The following is an 18,567-nucleotide window of genomic DNA, read 5'->3' as shown; positions in this document are numbered from 1 at the left end:
TAAGTTAAATTATCTATAAAAATCCTCACCTTCAAATCATTTAAATGATAAAAGTCTAGTATGTGAGATAATATACATAAATAATCTGAATACTTAACTCTACTAAATAATGCAGATTTCGGCGGCACAGTGGCTCATGACTATAATCCCAGCATTTTGGGAGGTTGAGGCAGGCAGATCACTTGAGTGGGAGCTGGAGACCAGCCTGGCCAACATGGTGAAACCCTGTCCCTATCAAAAAATACAAAAATGAGCCAGGTGTAGTGGCACACGCCTGTAATCCCATATACTTGGGAGGCTGAGGATGAGGATTGCTTGAACCCAGGAGGTAGAGGTTGCAGTGACCCAAGATCACACCATTGCACTCTAGCCTGGGTGACAGAGTAAGACCCTGTCTCAAAAAAAAAAAAAAAAGGTGGATTTCATAGAAAGGATATATTTTAAAATAGTATTTTTAATAATAAAGTAAAATCCAAGGCACTTTCAAAGATAATATAATCTTGAAATTTGGAAATATATATAAAGGTAGCTATCAGTAAAAGAAGAACAAAGCCTTACTCGAAACCATTGTTAAGTTTAAACATAATATATGCATCTTCAAGCATGTTTTAGTAATGTCACTTAGTATAAACAATTTCTTCATAATTATAAGCTGTATGTTAAGGTTAAAGAAAAACAAGGGTTTTTTTCTTGGCAAGTTAGAAACAAATTTTAATAACTATTACAAAGGTTATCAGTATGTCAAATGGCAAGTTAAGGAGAGGGCAGCTTTGTATTCAGACCTCAAAAGTGCTTTAAACAGGTAAGAATCACCATATATACTGCTGCGCATTTGCTGCTTTAAAACTTTGTTGATTTGCATTCTTTCATTCAACACATGTGTAGAATACTAATTGAGCACATGGCTCTGATAAATAACTGTATAAACACGTTGTTACCTATAACCAGCTACTTTTTTTTTTTTTTTTTTTTTTTTTTGAGACAGAGTTTTGGTTTGTCACCTAGGCTGGAGTGCAGTGGCATAATCTCAGCTCACTGCAACCTCCGCCTCCTGGGTTCAAGTGATTCTCCTACCTCAGCCTCCTGAGTAGCTGGGACTACACGTGCATGCCACCACGCATGGCTAATTTTTTGTATTTTTAGTAGACAGGGGGTTTCTTATGTTAGCCAGGATGGTCTCAATCTCCTGACCTCGTGATCTGCCCACCCTGACCTCCCAAAGTTCTGGGATTACAGGTGTGGGCCACTGCACCCGGCCCAACCAGCTTCTAATCTGGCTCTGAAGACAAGGCATTCCTATGAGGATTTCAATAATACAGTAGTATATAATTAAATGTGAAAAACAAAAGACACAGCCTATAGTTCAGATGAGGAAGGAAGCAATGTGAAGAGAAACAGATGAGGAGATTTCAAGTAGATCCCTAAGGGCTTTCGGACTCAATTCTAAACTGATGAAGAGTTTGTCTTAAATACAGCTCATCTGAACAAGACTCCAGCTCAAGTCCTGTCAATAAGTGTTCACTGAATAAATAAATGACCCTAAAAATGCAAACCATTCTGAAAAAATATGTACTTGTAGTTCTGAGACAATTCAATATGAGATTACTGCAGACATGAAAATATAACAGGAAAGACTCTAAACCAGTGGTTCTTAACGGAAGGCAATTTTACCCTCTAGGGGACATTTGACAATGGCTAGAGACATTCTGGTTGTCATAACCAGGGAGGGGCTACTGGCCTCTAGCAGGTAAAGGCCAGGGATGCTGCTAAACATGATTCAATGCCTAGGACAATCTCCTACAACAAAGAAATATTGATTCCAAAATGTCAACAGTATCAAGGGAGAAAAATTCTGATCTAAATGTTAGTTTTTAAAACATAGGAGTCATAGAGTCTAGGGTAAAGAAATAGTACTAGTCTAAAGTAGATAATAATCCAAATATATAAGGTATTTAAAAGTCTTTTTACTTACATTTTCTAGGCCAGCATGTGAAATCTGAATTCTGGTGTCTAAAGGATAACATAAAGGTATCTCTAAAGCTTGCAGGGGCTAAATGTCTACCATATGTATAAGTTTAGGGGTAGTAGCTAGATCACATAGGGTCATGTTGAAGACAGGTTGTACAAAAAAGCCACTCAATAAATGTTAAAGACTCAACAAGACAAAATTAATGGGACAAATAAACAAAATGTCCATTATAGGCTGGTAGCTCCCAGTTTCTCCGGAGTTTCAGACTTAGATGTTGCCAACTAATAGTCAGAACTGGCAGGCCAGGCAAACAGGCTAAGGAATACCAGGACACCGGCTGTAGCCCAAATGCCCAGGAACAATGTCGGTTCCCTAAAATGACACCACAAGCTTAGGAGATAAGAGGTGATAATGAAAAGAAAACTGAAATAGACACAAAAAGGGAAAGAGTAAAAGAACTCAAATAAGCATAAGCCTAGGAAGCAGGGTAAGGACTAGGTGTAGCCGGAAAGGTAAAGGGAGGAAATTAGGTTGTTTTCTCGGTTGATCTTCATAATAAAAAGGGACGGAGTTACATCAAATTAAAATCAATGACTAAGACTACTCTCAAGAATTTCTGTTTTGATGATTCATTACATATATGTTGTACTGATTTTTTAAAAATGAATATTCAATGTAAAAATGCTTTGTTTTCCAAGACCTAGTAGCTTTATGACCAAAAAACTGAGCTTGCTGAGTTCTTCTGTTTTGTCATAAAGCATCAGTGACGTTCAAATTCATAATTTTGTGCCATCTGAAACAGCCTATACATTTCCCGATACTAAAAAAAAGGTCCTAAACCACCTGTCAAAAAAATCAAGGAGGAGTGAAGTATGGCAGCAGGGTGACAGTATAAGCTTAACAGAACCTCTCTCCCCAGGAATGATAGCATTTCAGTTCACTTGCTAATTATCTCCTGAGAAGCTTAGCATCAGTCCTTCTGAAGCCCCATCTGCTGCTGAGTAAAGTTTGGGAGTGTTAATGGTGTATTTATTTTACAAATGCCAATCCTGCCAAATGCTGGATAGCCCAAGAAGTTCATAAAAGTGGGGCACATGGTCCTTCATGCAACTCATACGAGGTGGAAATAAATTAATTTCTCAGAGTCACACTAATTGTATTTCAGTTGTCTTAAAAAGTATCATAGAACCTAAGAGATTGTTTTTGTAATTTTAAATACTATTGTTTATTTTGTGGAAAAAAAAAAAAGACTTTCGAACATGGGTAAGAACAAAAAGAGGCCGATAACATTTCCAGTTGGCCACACAATTTATTAAAGAACATCCTATTTTCTGAATCTTTTTTTTCTGAAAAGTTAAAACTTTTTTTTTAAGCATAAGCAGACTTATTTGGAGGAGGTGTAACTTGTGTTTTCCCAGAAAAGTAATATGGTCATTAAAAAGCATACTTTCTCACATTAAAGGTAGTCATCATATAATGTAACACTTAGCTATAAGCAATCTGTTTCACTATAATATTGGAGAGAATGAAAACAATTTGATAGAAGAAAATGCTTCACTCCAACCTGATTGCCCATACTGAGGAAAAAAGGGTAGATAATATGGCTACATTAAAATTGACAGTCTGTTCACAAGTAAGTGAATATACTGAAATTATCAACACAATGAAAGCTTAATATGTATCTAGAACAGGAGAAAAGGATACCAAGATTCCTGACATCCAGTTCCAGCTCTTTCAATGACCTCTCTGTGATACTAGCCTAATCATTAAACCTATCGGTAGCACCTGTTCCTCATCTAGAATAATGGGGAGGGAAGGGAGACACTGCTCTCTAAATGTAGTGTATCACAACTGTGAGTAGGTGAGGTTTCATAGTAATCAGGAGGCCTCTAGCTAAAAAGGAAGATCACCAGAAACAAAGCCTGGTGGCAAATACTATTCAACCAGTTTTGACCGACAAAATGGAAATTTCATATGGTTCACTAATAATTATGAAACCTGATAATCTGGGATAATTGTATACCAGAAAACCATAGGTTACTTGATTGCAAACAAAAGAAAGGGCAAAACAAAACAAAATAATCCCCAAACAAGATAAACACTTTAATTTTATCAAGACTTACATCACTTAAAACTCAAAAGAAGCCAGGCACAGTGGCACATGCCCATAGATCCAGCTATTCAGGAAGCTGAGGCTGGGAGACCACTTGAACCCAGGAGTTTGAGCCTAGACAACACAGCCTAGATAGCCTAGACAGCATAGCAAAACACCAACTCTAAAAAATGAACGAACAAACAAACAAAACCCTCAAATAATATCTATCAACAGTATGGTATGCTCGTACAACAGAAGACTACACTGCAATGAAAACTGAGGTTGTAAGCAACAATATGAATGTATCTCAGACAATGTTCAGCAAATGATGACAGATCAAAATATTATATAGCGTATAATTCCATCTATCTGTAGTCCAAAAACAGCAAAACTAATTTATGGTATTAGACGTCAGAATAGCAATTACATTTGAGGGAGGAATCATCATTTGGGAGGAGATATCAGGAAACCTACTAGGTGCTAGAAATATTCTCTATCTGTTCTGGGCAATGGTTATGTATGCACAAATTCATTGGGCTGCACATTTAAGACTTGCACACCTAAAGTTACACTTTAATTTTTTTAATGGTGTATAAAAATCAGTATCCTTAAAAACATATTTATTGCTCAATTTGTCTGCAGTATAACAGATAACCTAATAACTGTATCTCTAAATTCAACAGCAACTAATGTATTTTATCGACAGGAAGAAAATGAGATGAAAGGCGCTGCTAATGTCATTCAGGAACTCAGAAACTACTGTACTTCAGGATTCTTTAAAACTTCACAGTCCAAGCTAAGAGCAATTCAGTGTGGCTCTACCAGTAACGTACACTGTTAGTTTCGAGGTCAGGAGTGAGTGAGTGAGTGTGTGTGTGTTATTTTTACAGTTAGAAATATACAGAGTAGTCTAGATACCTTTGATGGTGATGGTTGTGGTAAGAATGAGCATTGTATGTCATCTACAATGAGACAATGTTCCAGAAACAAACTTTCCCATGGCTTTCCCTTGGGATGAACAAAACTCCTGACCATGGTCTATGAGGTCACTATTGGTCAGATCCTTCTGCCTCTGCAGCCTCACCTCACAGTGTTCCTCAATTTCTCCAGTCCAGCTTTCTCTCATTTTGTCCATACCTCATCCTCACCATGCTCTCGCTGAATGTATTTCTTCACATGCTGCTCCCTGTGTCTGCTGGTCCCTTCTATCCCTCTCTTTGTTACATTAACACTCATCTTTCAGTTCAAATAGCACTTGGTCAGGAAGCCTTCCTTAACCTTTTCATTTTAGACCCTCATAACACCTTGTATCTTGTCTTCGAAGTACTTATCATGGTTGCAGGTTTATATTTGTTGTATGATGGACTTTCTCAACAATGAAATTATAAGCTCTTTTAGAGCATACATCTGTGTTTTTGCTCATTCACTGTCCTGCTTATGGAAGGATGGCCAGAGAGGTAGACAAGGGAAGATAATATTTGAGAGGAAAGAAAAGGTAAAAGACTTAGTTGCCTGAGGTTGAGGAAAAAATTATCCCAGGAAGGCAATAGAAAAATAAAACAATTAGTGAGGCTGAAGACAAGTTTGAATGGTAGGTGCCTGCTGCTGTAGGACAAACAGGACTAGGTGCCTAGGTATATTCATCCTGCAGGTCCTAACACTGGCCTTAAGACTTTCGTTTCCAGTATTTTTAAGCATTCACCTTTGATATAAAGGCACCTCATTTCTGAAATGACTCATTAATCACTTCTTACATCACATACAAAATAAAGCCGATAGGAAGTCATAAATGAACATAATCGTATATGGTTTCTCATGGCATTTTGTTAATGAATGAACTAGATGTCTTCTATTTTTAAATCAACAAATTTATATTCAAGTAAAATATGATCTTCCCAGGTAAAAATTATTATTTACATACTTGCCTGTGATTAAAAACTTAAAAGCCAACACTTGAGCAAACCATCAGATAATGTGACACTGATATTAAAGGAAATCTTGATGTTGGATTTTGTGGCTCAAATCAAATCAAAGTGTACAGTCACTATAATAGTGAGCTGATTTTCCTAGTAACTGAGAACATAGGCTTTAGAATGGAGTTAGCTGGTATAAATCTTGGCTCTGTTTATTAATAGCTATAACCTTGACCAAGTTACATAAATTCTTGTGCTATCATTTCCTTATCTGTAAAATGGGATGATAATAATAATACATACTTCATAGTAGTGTTGTAAGGATTTTAAAAGTTAATATATGGAAGTGCTGAGAACAGCACTGGACTATACGTAAGCAGCCTTTGTTAACTATTATTACTAGTATCACATTAAATGTTATATTCAGCTCCTACAGAAACACCACAATGGAAAAATGTAAATGGGGAAATATTTGGAATCATTACATTTGGATTCCAAGGCAAATTTCATGTTAATAAGGTAATTAATCTATATTTTAGAATCAAGATTTTAGTGGCTTTAGTATAATAAACCCTTTTTTTTTAATCCCAGAAGCTAAAGTAGAATTTGTGTGTGTGTGTGTGTGTGTGTGTGTGTGTGAGAGAGAGAGAGAGAGAGAGAGAGAGAGAGAGAGAGACAGTCTCACTCAGTGGCCAAGGCTGCAGTGGCAATCCTGGCTCACTGCAACCTCTGCCACCTGGACTCAAGTGATGCTCCTGCCTCAGCCTCTGAAGTAGCTGGGACTACAGGCACGACCACCATGCCAGTTTAAGTTTTTTAAAAATTCTTTTGTAGATACAAGGTTTTGCTGTGTTACCCAGGCTAGCCTCGAACTCCTGAGCTCAGATAATCTGCCCGCCTCTGCCTCCCAAAGTGCTGGGATTACAAGCATGAGCCACTGCACCCAGCCTGAGAACTTTCTTATTTAAAAGGCCATGAGAAGTCAAAAAAACCTTTTCTGATTTCATTCCATTTTTAAACAGCATAGATGGTGTACACACCCCTCTTATTTCATTGTACCCCTCCAATCAGCAGTTCCACCAGGATGTTCTATTTAGATTATGTTAGATCATGACAAGTCAAAAGTAGGTAAGATATTATATAGGAAGTGATTTCAGAAACGAGCAATTGCTTCATTCCTGAAATATAAAATAACGAGTCTGTTCTATATTTGTAATGACTTCAGAGCTGAAAAGAAATGAACATATTTCCATCAGGACTCTTACCACAAACAGTCAAGTTCTGCTAACCAGAAAGAAGAACATGGGTATCTTAGATATCAATGAGTTGTGAGGGAATAACCAGGGGAGAGGAGGGCATGTTCTCAGCTTAACTCTCTTCATGAAGTTTCTAGCTGTCCAAATCGGGGTTTTCTGATATTGTAGTGAAATGCTGGGCACAGGGCTCTAAAATTATTTCAATTAGTTAAGTACTATATAAAAGAAAGGGAGAAAGTAGTCTGAAAAATACCCAGTTATTTTTAAAGGAATTGTAAATTAGAGGCTTGAATGGCCTCAAATGGCTATTTGAACTTTATTGTACTATAGAAATTCACTGCCAAATTATCTACCTCAGGGTTTGCAACACACAGGGTTGGATTGATAAATGTACCCGCCACTAAATTACGGGAAGGGAAAAGAGACAAGAGCAGTGGGTCTCCTACTTTCTCAAGTATCTCTTCTCAAACTTCTAACTCAACATGTTGACATATCAAGAGATCACTATACATGACTAATTGATCAGAGTATCTACTTTCTAATACTAATATTATTTGTATTTCTACAATGATTGTTACGGTTTGGGGGAAAATAATTTTAGTCAATGTGATTTCTTAATCAAATAATGTGCACTGTGACAGATATTTTTCAAAGCCGTGGTTCTTGTGGAGAAGAAGATGTTGCCCACCCCTCAAATTGTGATTTTTTTTAGTTGTCACAATTATGGGATTGGGGCAGAAAACAGTATCCCACAAGGAAGAATTATCTTGTTCAAAGTTAATAGTGCTAGGCTGGGTGCAGTAGCTCACTTCTGTAATACCAGCACTTTGGGAGGACGAGGTGGGAGGATCACCTGAGGTCAGGAGTTCGAGACAAGCCTAGCCAACATGGAGAAACCCCATCTCTACTAAAAATACAAAAATTAGCCAGGCGTGGTGGCACATGCCTGTAATCCCAGCTACTCCGGAGGCTGACGCAGGAGAATCGCTTGAACCGGTAAGGTGGAGATTGCAGTGAGCCAAGATCACACCATTGCACTCCACCTGGGGCAACAGAACAAGACTCAGTCTCAAAAAAACAACAACAACGAAAAAGTTAATAGTGCTGAGACTGAGAAACCTTGCTCCACATTTATAAGGTATGGTACTTTAAAGTAACTTTTGACATTTTAATTGTGTTTTAAGATGAAAATAGCATCTACATCAAATCACATTTAAAAAAATCTAATGCCAATTAAAGTTACCTTTCGATCTTCGAACCTGTAACTATCTATAATACCTGTCAACGTAAATAATGATATACATCGCAGCAAAGTCATGATTGCACAAATCAATTCCGTATGTTATTATAACACCAAACATGAAATAAACAGTATGAAATCAAGATCATGAATACTTTCACTGGAAAGAGGTTTGGTTTTTCAACTAGAATGCTCACAGAAAAATAGTCTATTAGGTACAGCATTGCTTTAAAGTTTTAAATTCTGGCTTTATTTTGGCACTAGTTTGAGGAGTACGTATTTCCCTTTACTCCGTTGTTCTTCGTCATGATTCTGAACTGCCAAAACCCTGCCTTGTAGAAATGTTTGCGTACAGAATCAAATCCTGGGAAAACGGCCTAGAAAATTGCTCTAATATTATTATGTAAGTTTTTTTTAATGGCTTACACGGATAGCGATTTGCAAATAATAAGAGGCAAGTTCTGTGCTCCCAGAGATTGAACTGAATTTTTAAAAAGGCAGGTAAACTTTCACACTTTCTGACCTGTGGTCTTTTTAAAGACCCATGTTTTACACTTGGTATAATTCATACTGTAAAATGGCCCATTAATAATATAAACTCAAAACGTTCTCACTGTTTAGGAATAAAAGCATACACACAGAAATATACACAGTATAAATACTGAAATACAGAGATGTGTTCTTTCGCTTAGCTTATTTTTGCTGAACATTCTAGAAAATTATGACGCTTAATCACACACCTAAGCGTGTTTTGAAACAGGATTTAACAATCTTTGGATTGTACCTCTGTAGGACTGGCAACCGGTCTATTATAATCTGTTTCACGAGATTCCACAGGCTGTACTTACTGATAATAAGTGACGAAAGGAAAAGGAGCCGATTTCCCTCTTCCCTCCGCAGGTTTTTCGCGAGCGCCTCCAGCGCGCCCCGCAGGGCTCTGGGCGCAGGGTGGAGTCCCGAGCCGCGCGCCCAGCCCGCGACTACCATCACCTGGGCCCGGGACCCGCTCCACACCCGCGCCGCGCCCAGCCCTTCCCCGCACTCACCCGTCACGCGAATGGACTCCAGCATCGTCCCGCCGAGGCCCGGGGCCGCGGGCTCCGCGGGCGCAGGGGCAAGGACCGCGCGGGGGCCGGGCCGGGCGGCCTCTAGCCTCTGACCCGGGCCTCAGTGGCGGGGCGCGGCGGGAGACGGCTCTCCGCTACCTGGAGCAGGATAAGGAGAGTAAGGGCGGACGAAGACGTGCGGACACCGACAGTGAGCAGCGCTTCCACCAGCCCGCAGCTGCTAGAAGGTACACACGGCGGCCCTACGGTGCCCAGCAGCGCTTAGAACCTGCCAACGTGACGTCGCCGCTCCCCCGGTTGCTAGGAAACTCCCCCCGTTGTCCGCGCGCGCTGCGCTTCACCGAGCCTGCGTGCCGCTGGGGGCGCTCGTGCGACGAAGGCCGGCGGGCAGCGAGCGAGAGCAGGAGGAACTACAACTCCCGGCGTGCACAGCGCGGGTCCGTACCTCCGGGACTTGCGACTGTGCCCGCTAGGGGCTGTGGTCTCCGACCCGTCGGATAACGCCAGTTGAGTGATCTTTCAGAGACGTTTGCTCACGTTCAAGGGGGACTTAACTCCATGGTGCGCTGTGACACTGGGCCCTAGCTGCAAATAGCAAAGCCAGTCTCCCCGTCCTTCAGCTTACAAGGTGCAGGGAAGCTAAAACACCTTTCGGGTGAGCTAGGAAGAGTGAAAGTACTTGACAGCACTCCAGCGTACTATCCTTAATACGGAAATTAACATTTTAGCTTGTGATTCTGCAATTGGCAGGGGCTGAATGTTATTTTCAGTTTATTACTCATTTTTTTTAGCAAACGTGAAAATGTAATCTTTTACAATAACCATGGGAGACGGGCCGCGGTGGCTCATGCCTGTAATCCCCACACTTTGCGAGGCCAAGGCCGGTGGATCACTTGAGCCCAGGAGTTGGAGACCAGCCTGGACAACATGGTGAAAAGCCTTCTCTACTAATTCTTTGCTAATACAAAAAAATAGCAAATCGTGGTGGCGCACTTCTGAAGTTCCTACTACTTTGGAGGCCGAGGCGGGAGGATTGCTTGAGTTTGGGAGGTGAGAATGCAGTGAGCCATGATGGCACCACTGTACTCCAGCCTGGGTGACAAAGGCAGACAAAAAAAAAAAAAAAAAAAAAAATGCAGTGGGAGCGGGAAATGTAGACTAAACCATTCAACAAACATTTTTTGAGACCCTAATGTGTGCAAGGTTCTGAGGCTTTGAGGACATCAAGGGAAATGAAATAAGCCTAGCGGACCTTACAGTCTAGGAGGAGCTCATCGGATAGTGCTGGCATCTATCAGTCTTCAGATAGTTTCATTTTCTCTTCACTCTCAAGGCTGAGGTAGGACATGGAAATAATTGCGGTGTGTTTTCAAACTCAGGAAAGTCGAGTATCAGAACCGTCAAACTCTAAGAATGACAGATATCTTGTGAGAAACTGTGTCTTTTTTCTCACTTAGGAGAGAACAATGGAAATGTAACTATATCAGAAATACTGGATAACCTCACTTCATATTCTGTCTTCAAACCCTGTGAATACTATCTTCAAAATACATCCAGAATCTAGCCACTAGCTACCACTCTGGTTCAAGCCACAATCATCTCTTGGCTGGATTATGGTGGAGTCTTCTAGACAATCTCCCTATTTCCACCTACCCTCTCTCATACTGTTCTTAAAACTCAGTGACCAGAGTGAACCTGTGAAAAAATCAGATCATGTCACTCTGTTCAAAACCTTCAGGGCTTCCTTTCCTGTGAAGTCCTTTATGACCTAGCCTCCTGTCACCTCTTTGATCTCATCTCCAACTACTTCCTCCCCAATGGACACACTGGCCTCTTTGATATTCCTCAATTCCAGGCACTATTTCACGTCAAGACCTTTGCAACTTGCAATTCTCCCTGCATAGAATGTTCCTCCCCCAGATATCCACAGGGCTAGCTCCCTTCCTTCTTTCAGGACTTAATCCAAATGACACCTCTTCGTGAGCCCTTCCCTGGCCACTCCATTTAAATTTCTACTCCATATTTCCTATAGCCCTTCTTTGCTTTATTATTTTTTTTTAGTTAGCCCTTAACATTATCTAATTTGTTATATATTTTTATAGATTTATCATGACTATTGTCTGTCTCCATCCCTATAATAAAATTTCTACAAGTGCAGTGATTTTTGTTTGTTCGCTGCTATATTCCCACATTAAGAAGAGTGGCTGGCACATAGTAGGCACTCAGTGAATATTTGTGAATTAATGAACAAGTAGACAATAGAAAGTGTGTGCATTTTCAATGATAACGAAAATAATATAGAATTATATCAAATGGACCAGCAGATGAAGAATAAATCTGCTTTGGGTTAAAACACTTGCTATAGGCTGGGCATAGTGGCTCATGCCTGTAATCCCAGCACATTAGGAGGCAGAGGCAGGTGGACCACTTGAGATCAGGAGTTCAAAACCAGCTTGGCCAACATGGTGAAACCCTGTTTTTACTAAAAATACAAAAAAAATAGTGCATGGTGGCTCATGCCTGTAGTCCCAGCTACTCGGGAGGCTGAGGCAGGAGAATCACTTGAACCCAGGAGGCAGAGGTTGCAGTGAGCCAAGATGGCACCATGCACTCCAGCCAGTCAAAATGGGTAACAGAACAAGACTCTGTATCAAAAAAAAAAAAAAAAAAAAAAACCACTTGCTATAGTAATGAGCAACCAATCTGTTGCATTTGTAAGAGTAGTAATTCTTACAACATATGTCCTAAGGAAAAAGGCTCTAAATGAACCATGCTGTTGGCTTCCTTATATACCCAGAATTCTGAAAGCTGTTTTCCAAGTTTGCTATAAATGCATCTATTACCTCTACAATTTTCTAGTTTTTAAAGTCACTGTCACTGCAGTTTTAAGAGCTATTTCTCAAAAAAGAAAGCCTCCTAAAAGATGTTACCAAGTCACATGTTCACTGTCTGTGCAGAGGTTACTCTGAATGCTTTTACTAAAGTATATTTAGTCACATTGTCCATTTTCATTATATTTCAAGTAACCAAGATATACATTACTTCCTCATTCCACAGGTATCTATTTAAATAGAAGACACTGGGCTTGCTATTTTTAGAGTAGATAACAAAACATGATACCTATCCTCAAGGAACGTCCTGAGTAGTAGGGAAGATTTTCTATAATATACATATATATGTGTGTATATATATATGTACATGTATACATACATATAAACATTAAAAAATGTGTATTCTAATTTCAATATTTTATTAAACTTAAAAATTCAAAAATAAGCAAATTTGATGCCTCTGTAGTTAGCCTACCTTGAATATTATTTCATTCTTTACTTTTATAATTATTTTTATGTTCACCCTACCAATATTTTCTTGTGGATCATTTTGATTCTAAATATCTTTAATGATAAGTACCATATAAAGGTATTTATCAATGTAATCAAAATATTTTTTAAAATTTCTCTGTGTATTATTGAAGCGTTCTTGCTAACAAATTCATGAATACAAAGAGTTATCTAATTTCTTATAAAACTTGTACTGTTGTAAGCTCCTTTTACTATTCCTAGCTATGCAGTTATTCATCCTCATCAAGCTTTGTGCATCTGCTTTGTTAATTACTGATTCGTGCTATGCCTGCTTAGTGTTTCCATTGGGTTCAGTGTCTGCAGCTGCCCAGTTGGCTGCTTTTGAGTCGGCATTGTTTTTACATATCAACAAGAACAATGAACAATCTCATCTTTCTGAGAAATTTTCCTTTATACCTGTTTCTACATTAACCATTAATATTGAGATAAGATGATTGACTTGATTATGTTACTGCTCCATTTTTAGAGCACTAATTTCAAGATCAAGTTAGGAATTTATTAAAACTGTTTTTATTTATTTTTTATATATATATATTTATTTATTTATTTATTTATTTATTTATTTATTTATTTTGAGATGGAGTTTTGCTCTTCTTTTTGCACAGGATGGGGTGCAATGGCGTGATCCTGGCTCACTGCAACCTCCACCTCCCGGGTTCAAGTCATTCTCCTGCCTCAGCCTCCTGAATAGCTGGGATCACAGATGTGCACTACCATGCCCAGCTAATTTTGTATTTTTAGCAGAGACAGGGTTTCACCATGTTGGTTAGTCTGGTCTTGAACTATGGACCTCAGGTGATCTGCCTGCCTCGGCCTCACAAAGTGCTAGAATTATAGGCATAAGCCACCACCCTGGACATTAAAACTGCTTTTAATAATTTATGTTTATCTTTAAGGATGCCCTTTACCCTTTTTAAAGTTTTACTAAACTTAAATTTTTCAATAATAACCAAAAATGCCATTGCAGTGGTCTTACTGAAATATACTCACTGTCCTTTTATGGTCATCTGTATGTATTCTAGAAGCATTGTATTGTGGATCATTTTGACTAATGAATATATGTAGTGATGATTTCCATTTAATTTTAGATTAAAAAATAGAAAAATAGGTGTTTTGATGGAAATATTGTTATTTTATGTGTGGCGGGATTTTTATGTTATGGATAAAGAACTTATTTTTTTATTTTTATTTTTTTTTGAGACAGAGTTTCGCTCTTGTTACCCAGGCTGGAGTGCAATGGCACGATCTCGGCTCACCGCAACCTCCGCCTCCTGGGTTCAGGCAATTCTCCTGCCTCAGCCTCCTGAGTAGCTGGGATTACAGGCATGCACCACCATGCCCAGCTAATTTTTTGTATTTTTAGTAGAGACGGGGTTTCACCGTGTTGACCAGGATGGTCTCAATCTCTTGACCTTGTGATCCACCCGCCTCGGCCTCCCAAAGTGCTGGGATTACAGGCTTGAGCCACCGTGCCCGGTCCCTAAAGAACTTATTTATTTCATTTTTGGTGGGGGGACAGGGCCTGACTCTGTCACCCAGGCTGGAGTACAATGGCACGATCATGGTTCACTGCAACCTCAACCTCCCAGGCTCAGGTGATCCTCTTAACCCAGCCTCAGCCTCTCGAGTAGCTGGGACTACAAGAATGTGCCACCAGGCAAGGCAATTTTTTTTTTTACATTTTTTTTGTAGAAATGGGGTTTTGCCATGTTGCCAGGCTGGTTTTGAACTCCTGGACTCAAGCAATCTGTCTGCTTTGGCCTCCTGAAATGCTAGGATTACAGATGTGAGCCACCACGGCTGGTCAATAACTATTTTTTTATGTTGTCAGTAACTTGTTTAATTAACTACTTATGTTAATCTGTACCTTCTTTTTACATAGTAGAACAGATGTTGACAAATGTTTATTTACTATTCATAAGTTGATGGAGTTCTGATATAAAAAAAGTAAGTTAAACCATCTGATTAATAAAAGAAGATCATTTTCTTTTTAGAAAAAAAAGATCGACATTCTCCTTGTTAAAGACTCAGGAGAGGTTTGATCATTCGCCTTGATAGGGGATAGATGCTAGTAAAGGCCAAAAAAGAAGACAGAGGTGATGAAGTCTGGACAAGGCTGCCAGAAAGTGTTGCTACTGGGAGAAAACTATACTATTTCACTTTTTAATTTTTTTTCAGAGACGGGGTCTCATTCTGTTGCCCAGGCTGGAGTGCAGTGGTGTGATCATAACTCCTGGGCTCAGGCAGTCCTCCCACCCTGGCCTCCCAAGTACCTGGGACAACAGGCACTTCTTGTAGAGATGGGATCTTGCTTTGTTGCCCAGGCTGGTCTCAAATTCCTGACCTCAAGCAATCCCCTCTGTCTCCCTCTGTAGCCTCTCAACGTACTTGGATTACAGTTGTCAGCCACCACACCCAGTTTATAATACTTCACTTTCTATAGCAGAAGTTCATTTTTTTGACAGCATATCATGCTTGCAACTGAAAAAAAAAGTTTAATTTCTTAAGAGGTTTTTATCTTATTAACTAGAAAAAAGAATTAGAACATTATATTTACTTACTTGCAAGTTTCAGTTGAGAGCTTAAAAATGGGAGGGAAGCTTCTGCAGCCTGCCATTATAAAAGAACAGAGGAACTCTAGTTGCAGTACCTCAGATTCTGATAAGCATTACCAGAAGCCTCAGGAAAACTATAAACAATGTTTCTCCATTCATAAAAGAAGAGAGAGAGAGAAAAAAAGAAATCTAGGAAATAGTTGGTAGAATCGGTTTTTCTTTGGCTTTAAAAAAATTTCAGCAAAGTTTGAATGCTTTCAGGACGTCTATATCAAGAGAATGGAATGTTTTGTAGCATATCTATATTCAGGAGAATGAAAAGCATTAAGTGGAAGCCAAATAAAAGAATGCTTTGTGAAACGCCTCTGCCTTTTTACCTCCATAAAAATAGTCAGAACAGCACAAAAACCCTGGGAAACACTCTGATTTTAAGTATGTATAAGTGATATTTTTGATGTTTGTTGGAAATGATTTAGGAAGAAGGGATGTCTTCCAATCAGCCAAAAACATACTGCTCTTACTTATATTTTGGAGAAACCAAGATATACATTAACTTACTCCTTCCACAGATATTTAAGTTCCTATTATATACAAGGTAAAATGATGATGAAAAAGATATAAAACCTACCTTCAAATAACTTACTGATGGTATGTACACACATATGTAAAAATGATGGCTAGGTGCGGTGGCTCACATTTGTAATCCCAGCACTTTGGGAGGCTAAGGTGGGTGCATCACCTGAGGTCAGGGGTTCAAGACCGGCCTGGTCAATATGGTAAAACCCTGTCTCTACTAAAAATACAAAATTAGCCGGGCATGGTGGTGCATGCCTGTAATCCCAGCTACTCGGGAGGCTGAGGCAGGAGGATCGCTTGAACCCTATGGGCAGAGATTGCAGTGAGCCCAAATGGTGCTACTGCACTCCATTTGGGCAATAGAGCAAGACTTCATCTCAAAAAAAAAAAAAAGCAATAAAAATTATGTACATGCATCAATCAGTCCTTTAGCATATACAACAGGGATGCTGGGTTAAGTAAATGAGAGTCCCAGTCCTCATGGAATTTATGATATACTGGAAGAAAAAACAACAACCAAGTTAGCAAATGATATAATTTCAGATACAGATAGGTGCTACAAAGTATGGCAAATCAGGAAAATAAGCTAGATGATAGGTAACTTGAGTGATCAGAAAAGGCCTCTGAAAAAGTACCTTTGAGCTGAGACTTGGAGAACAAGTGTCAGCCACTTGAAGAATAAGAGTCAGAATTTCCAGAAGATGAGCATTCTAGGCAAAGGGAATTGCAAAGCCGAAAGCCCTGAGATCAGAATGAATTGGCCTGATGCTGAACATGTGGAAGTCAGTGTGGTTGAAGTCTAGTAAGCTGGGGGAAAGCAAGTAGGAAAAAAGAGGTAGGCAGGGGCTACGGAAGGGAGTTTAGACTTTATTTTTTATTCTTTTTAAATTTTTTGTAGAAATGGGGTCTTACTGTGTTGCCTAGGCTGGTCCAGGACTCCTGGCCTCAAGCAGTCCTCCTACTTCTGCCTCCCAAAGTGTCAGGATTACCGGTGTTAGCTACCACATCCAGCCTAGTTTGGATATTATTCTAAGTACAATCATAAGTCACTGGAGGATTTGAGGATTTTATATATATATATTTTAGACACGGTCTCACTCTGTCAACCAGGCTGAGTGTAGTGCTGAGATCACAGCTTACTGCAGCCTCCACCTCCTGGGCTGAAATGATCCTCCCTCCTCAGACCCCTGAGGTAGCTGGCACTACAAGTGTGAGCCACCACACATGGCTAATTTTTTTTTTTTTTTTTTTTTTTTTTTTGTAGAGATAAGATCTCACTATATTGCCCAGGCTGGTTTTGAACTCCTGGACTCAAGTGATGCTCCTGCCTCGGCCTCCAAAAGTGCTGGGATTATAGGCATGAACTCCTGCACCTGGCCCACTGGAGGATTTTAAACAAGGGGGTGACATGATATGATTTATGTTTTTAAAAGCTTGCATTGGCATCTCTGAGGACAGTAAATAAGAATTTGAAAGTAGATGCATGGAGACCAAGTAAGAGGCTCTTGGAGTGGCCTAAGTGAGAGAGTGGTGATGGCTTTGAGTGGAATGGGAGCTGAGGAGGGGAAGAGAAGAAGACTCGGGATCTATGTTTTGGAGGTAGAGTTGATCAGCAGGTTAGTATGTGAATGGAGTCGAAAGAGTGGAGGGAGGAATTAAACATGACTCCTAGGATTTGGCAACTGAGTGGATAATTGAAATGGACAAGACTGGAGAACAGGTTTAGTGGGGAAATTCTATTTTGGATATGTCATTTTTTTTAATACGCCAGTTGATATCTAAGCCAAGATTGTTTTTTGAGAGAGGGTCTTGCTCTGTCACACAGGTTGGAGGGCAATGGCTCAAACATGGCTCAGCTTCCTGTCTCAGCTTCCTATGTAGCTGGGGCCATAGGCACATCACGCGCACCAGGCTAAGTTTTTGGTATTTTGTAGAGATGGGTCTCACTTTGTTGCCCAGGCTGGTCTCAAACTCCTCTGCTCAAGCAATCCTTCCATCTTTGCCTCCCTAAGTACTGGGATTATAGGTGTGAGCCACAGTGCCTGGTCCCGAGTCAAGATTTCAAATAGGCAGTTGGATTTAAGAAGTCAGAGCTCACGGAAGAGACCAGGCTAGATAAATAAATTTGGGAATCATTACTACATGGATGGAATTTTTAAGTCAGTGGGGTACATAGGCAGACAAGAGCATTCTGGGAAGAATTTAGAGTTCTCAGTTATTTGGTGATGGGGCAGAGGAATAAGAACCAGCAAGGTTTTATCTATCTATCTATCTATCTATCTATCTATCTATCTATCTATCATCTATCTATCTATCTGTCTATCTACATCTACATACGAGAAAGTAACATATACTATGTAACTATAACTATGCATGTGTGTGTCTGTATATGTATGTATATATACCTATATACATATATATGACTTTTTTTCTGAACTGTTTTAAGAGTAGCTTGCAGACATGATATCCTTTTTCCTCTAAACACTTCAGAGTATGTATGTATATATGTAAATATATATGTGTATATATACAGA

At 39.5% G+C, this 18,567-nt stretch overlaps 1 protein-coding gene across 5 annotated transcripts in view; it reads right to left on the bottom strand.

The window, feature by feature from the left end:
- The window catches only part of MATCAP2 (microtubule associated tyrosine carboxypeptidase 2), a 61,361-nt gene that overhangs the window by 33,019 nt on the left and 9,775 nt on the right, over window positions 1-18,567 (bottom strand). For 2 of the 5 annotated variants that reach the window (XM_039462031.2, XM_074379821.1), the window contains exon 1: window positions 9,520-9,849. The exons of 1 other annotated variant lie outside the window; for it this stretch is intronic. In XM_039462031.2, the coding sequence (XP_039317965.1) occupies window positions 9,520-9,544 (25 nt within the window). In that variant the 5' untranslated portion in view covers window positions 9,545-9,849. Of the gene's footprint in view, window positions 1-9,321; window positions 9,491-9,519; window positions 9,850-18,567 lie in introns of those variants that run through there. 2 more of the 5 variants (XM_039462032.2, XM_074379822.1) reach the window with 2 other exon arrangements.

Source organism: Saimiri boliviensis, chromosome 10 (genome assembly GCF_048565385.1).
Source record: "Saimiri boliviensis isolate mSaiBol1 chromosome 10, mSaiBol1.pri, whole genome shotgun sequence".
NCBI classification, from domain to species: Eukaryota; Metazoa; Chordata; class Mammalia; order Primates; family Cebidae; genus Saimiri; species Saimiri boliviensis.
Note: the sequence above shows the minus strand (reverse complement) of the source record. Positions and strands in the feature narration are given on the sequence as shown.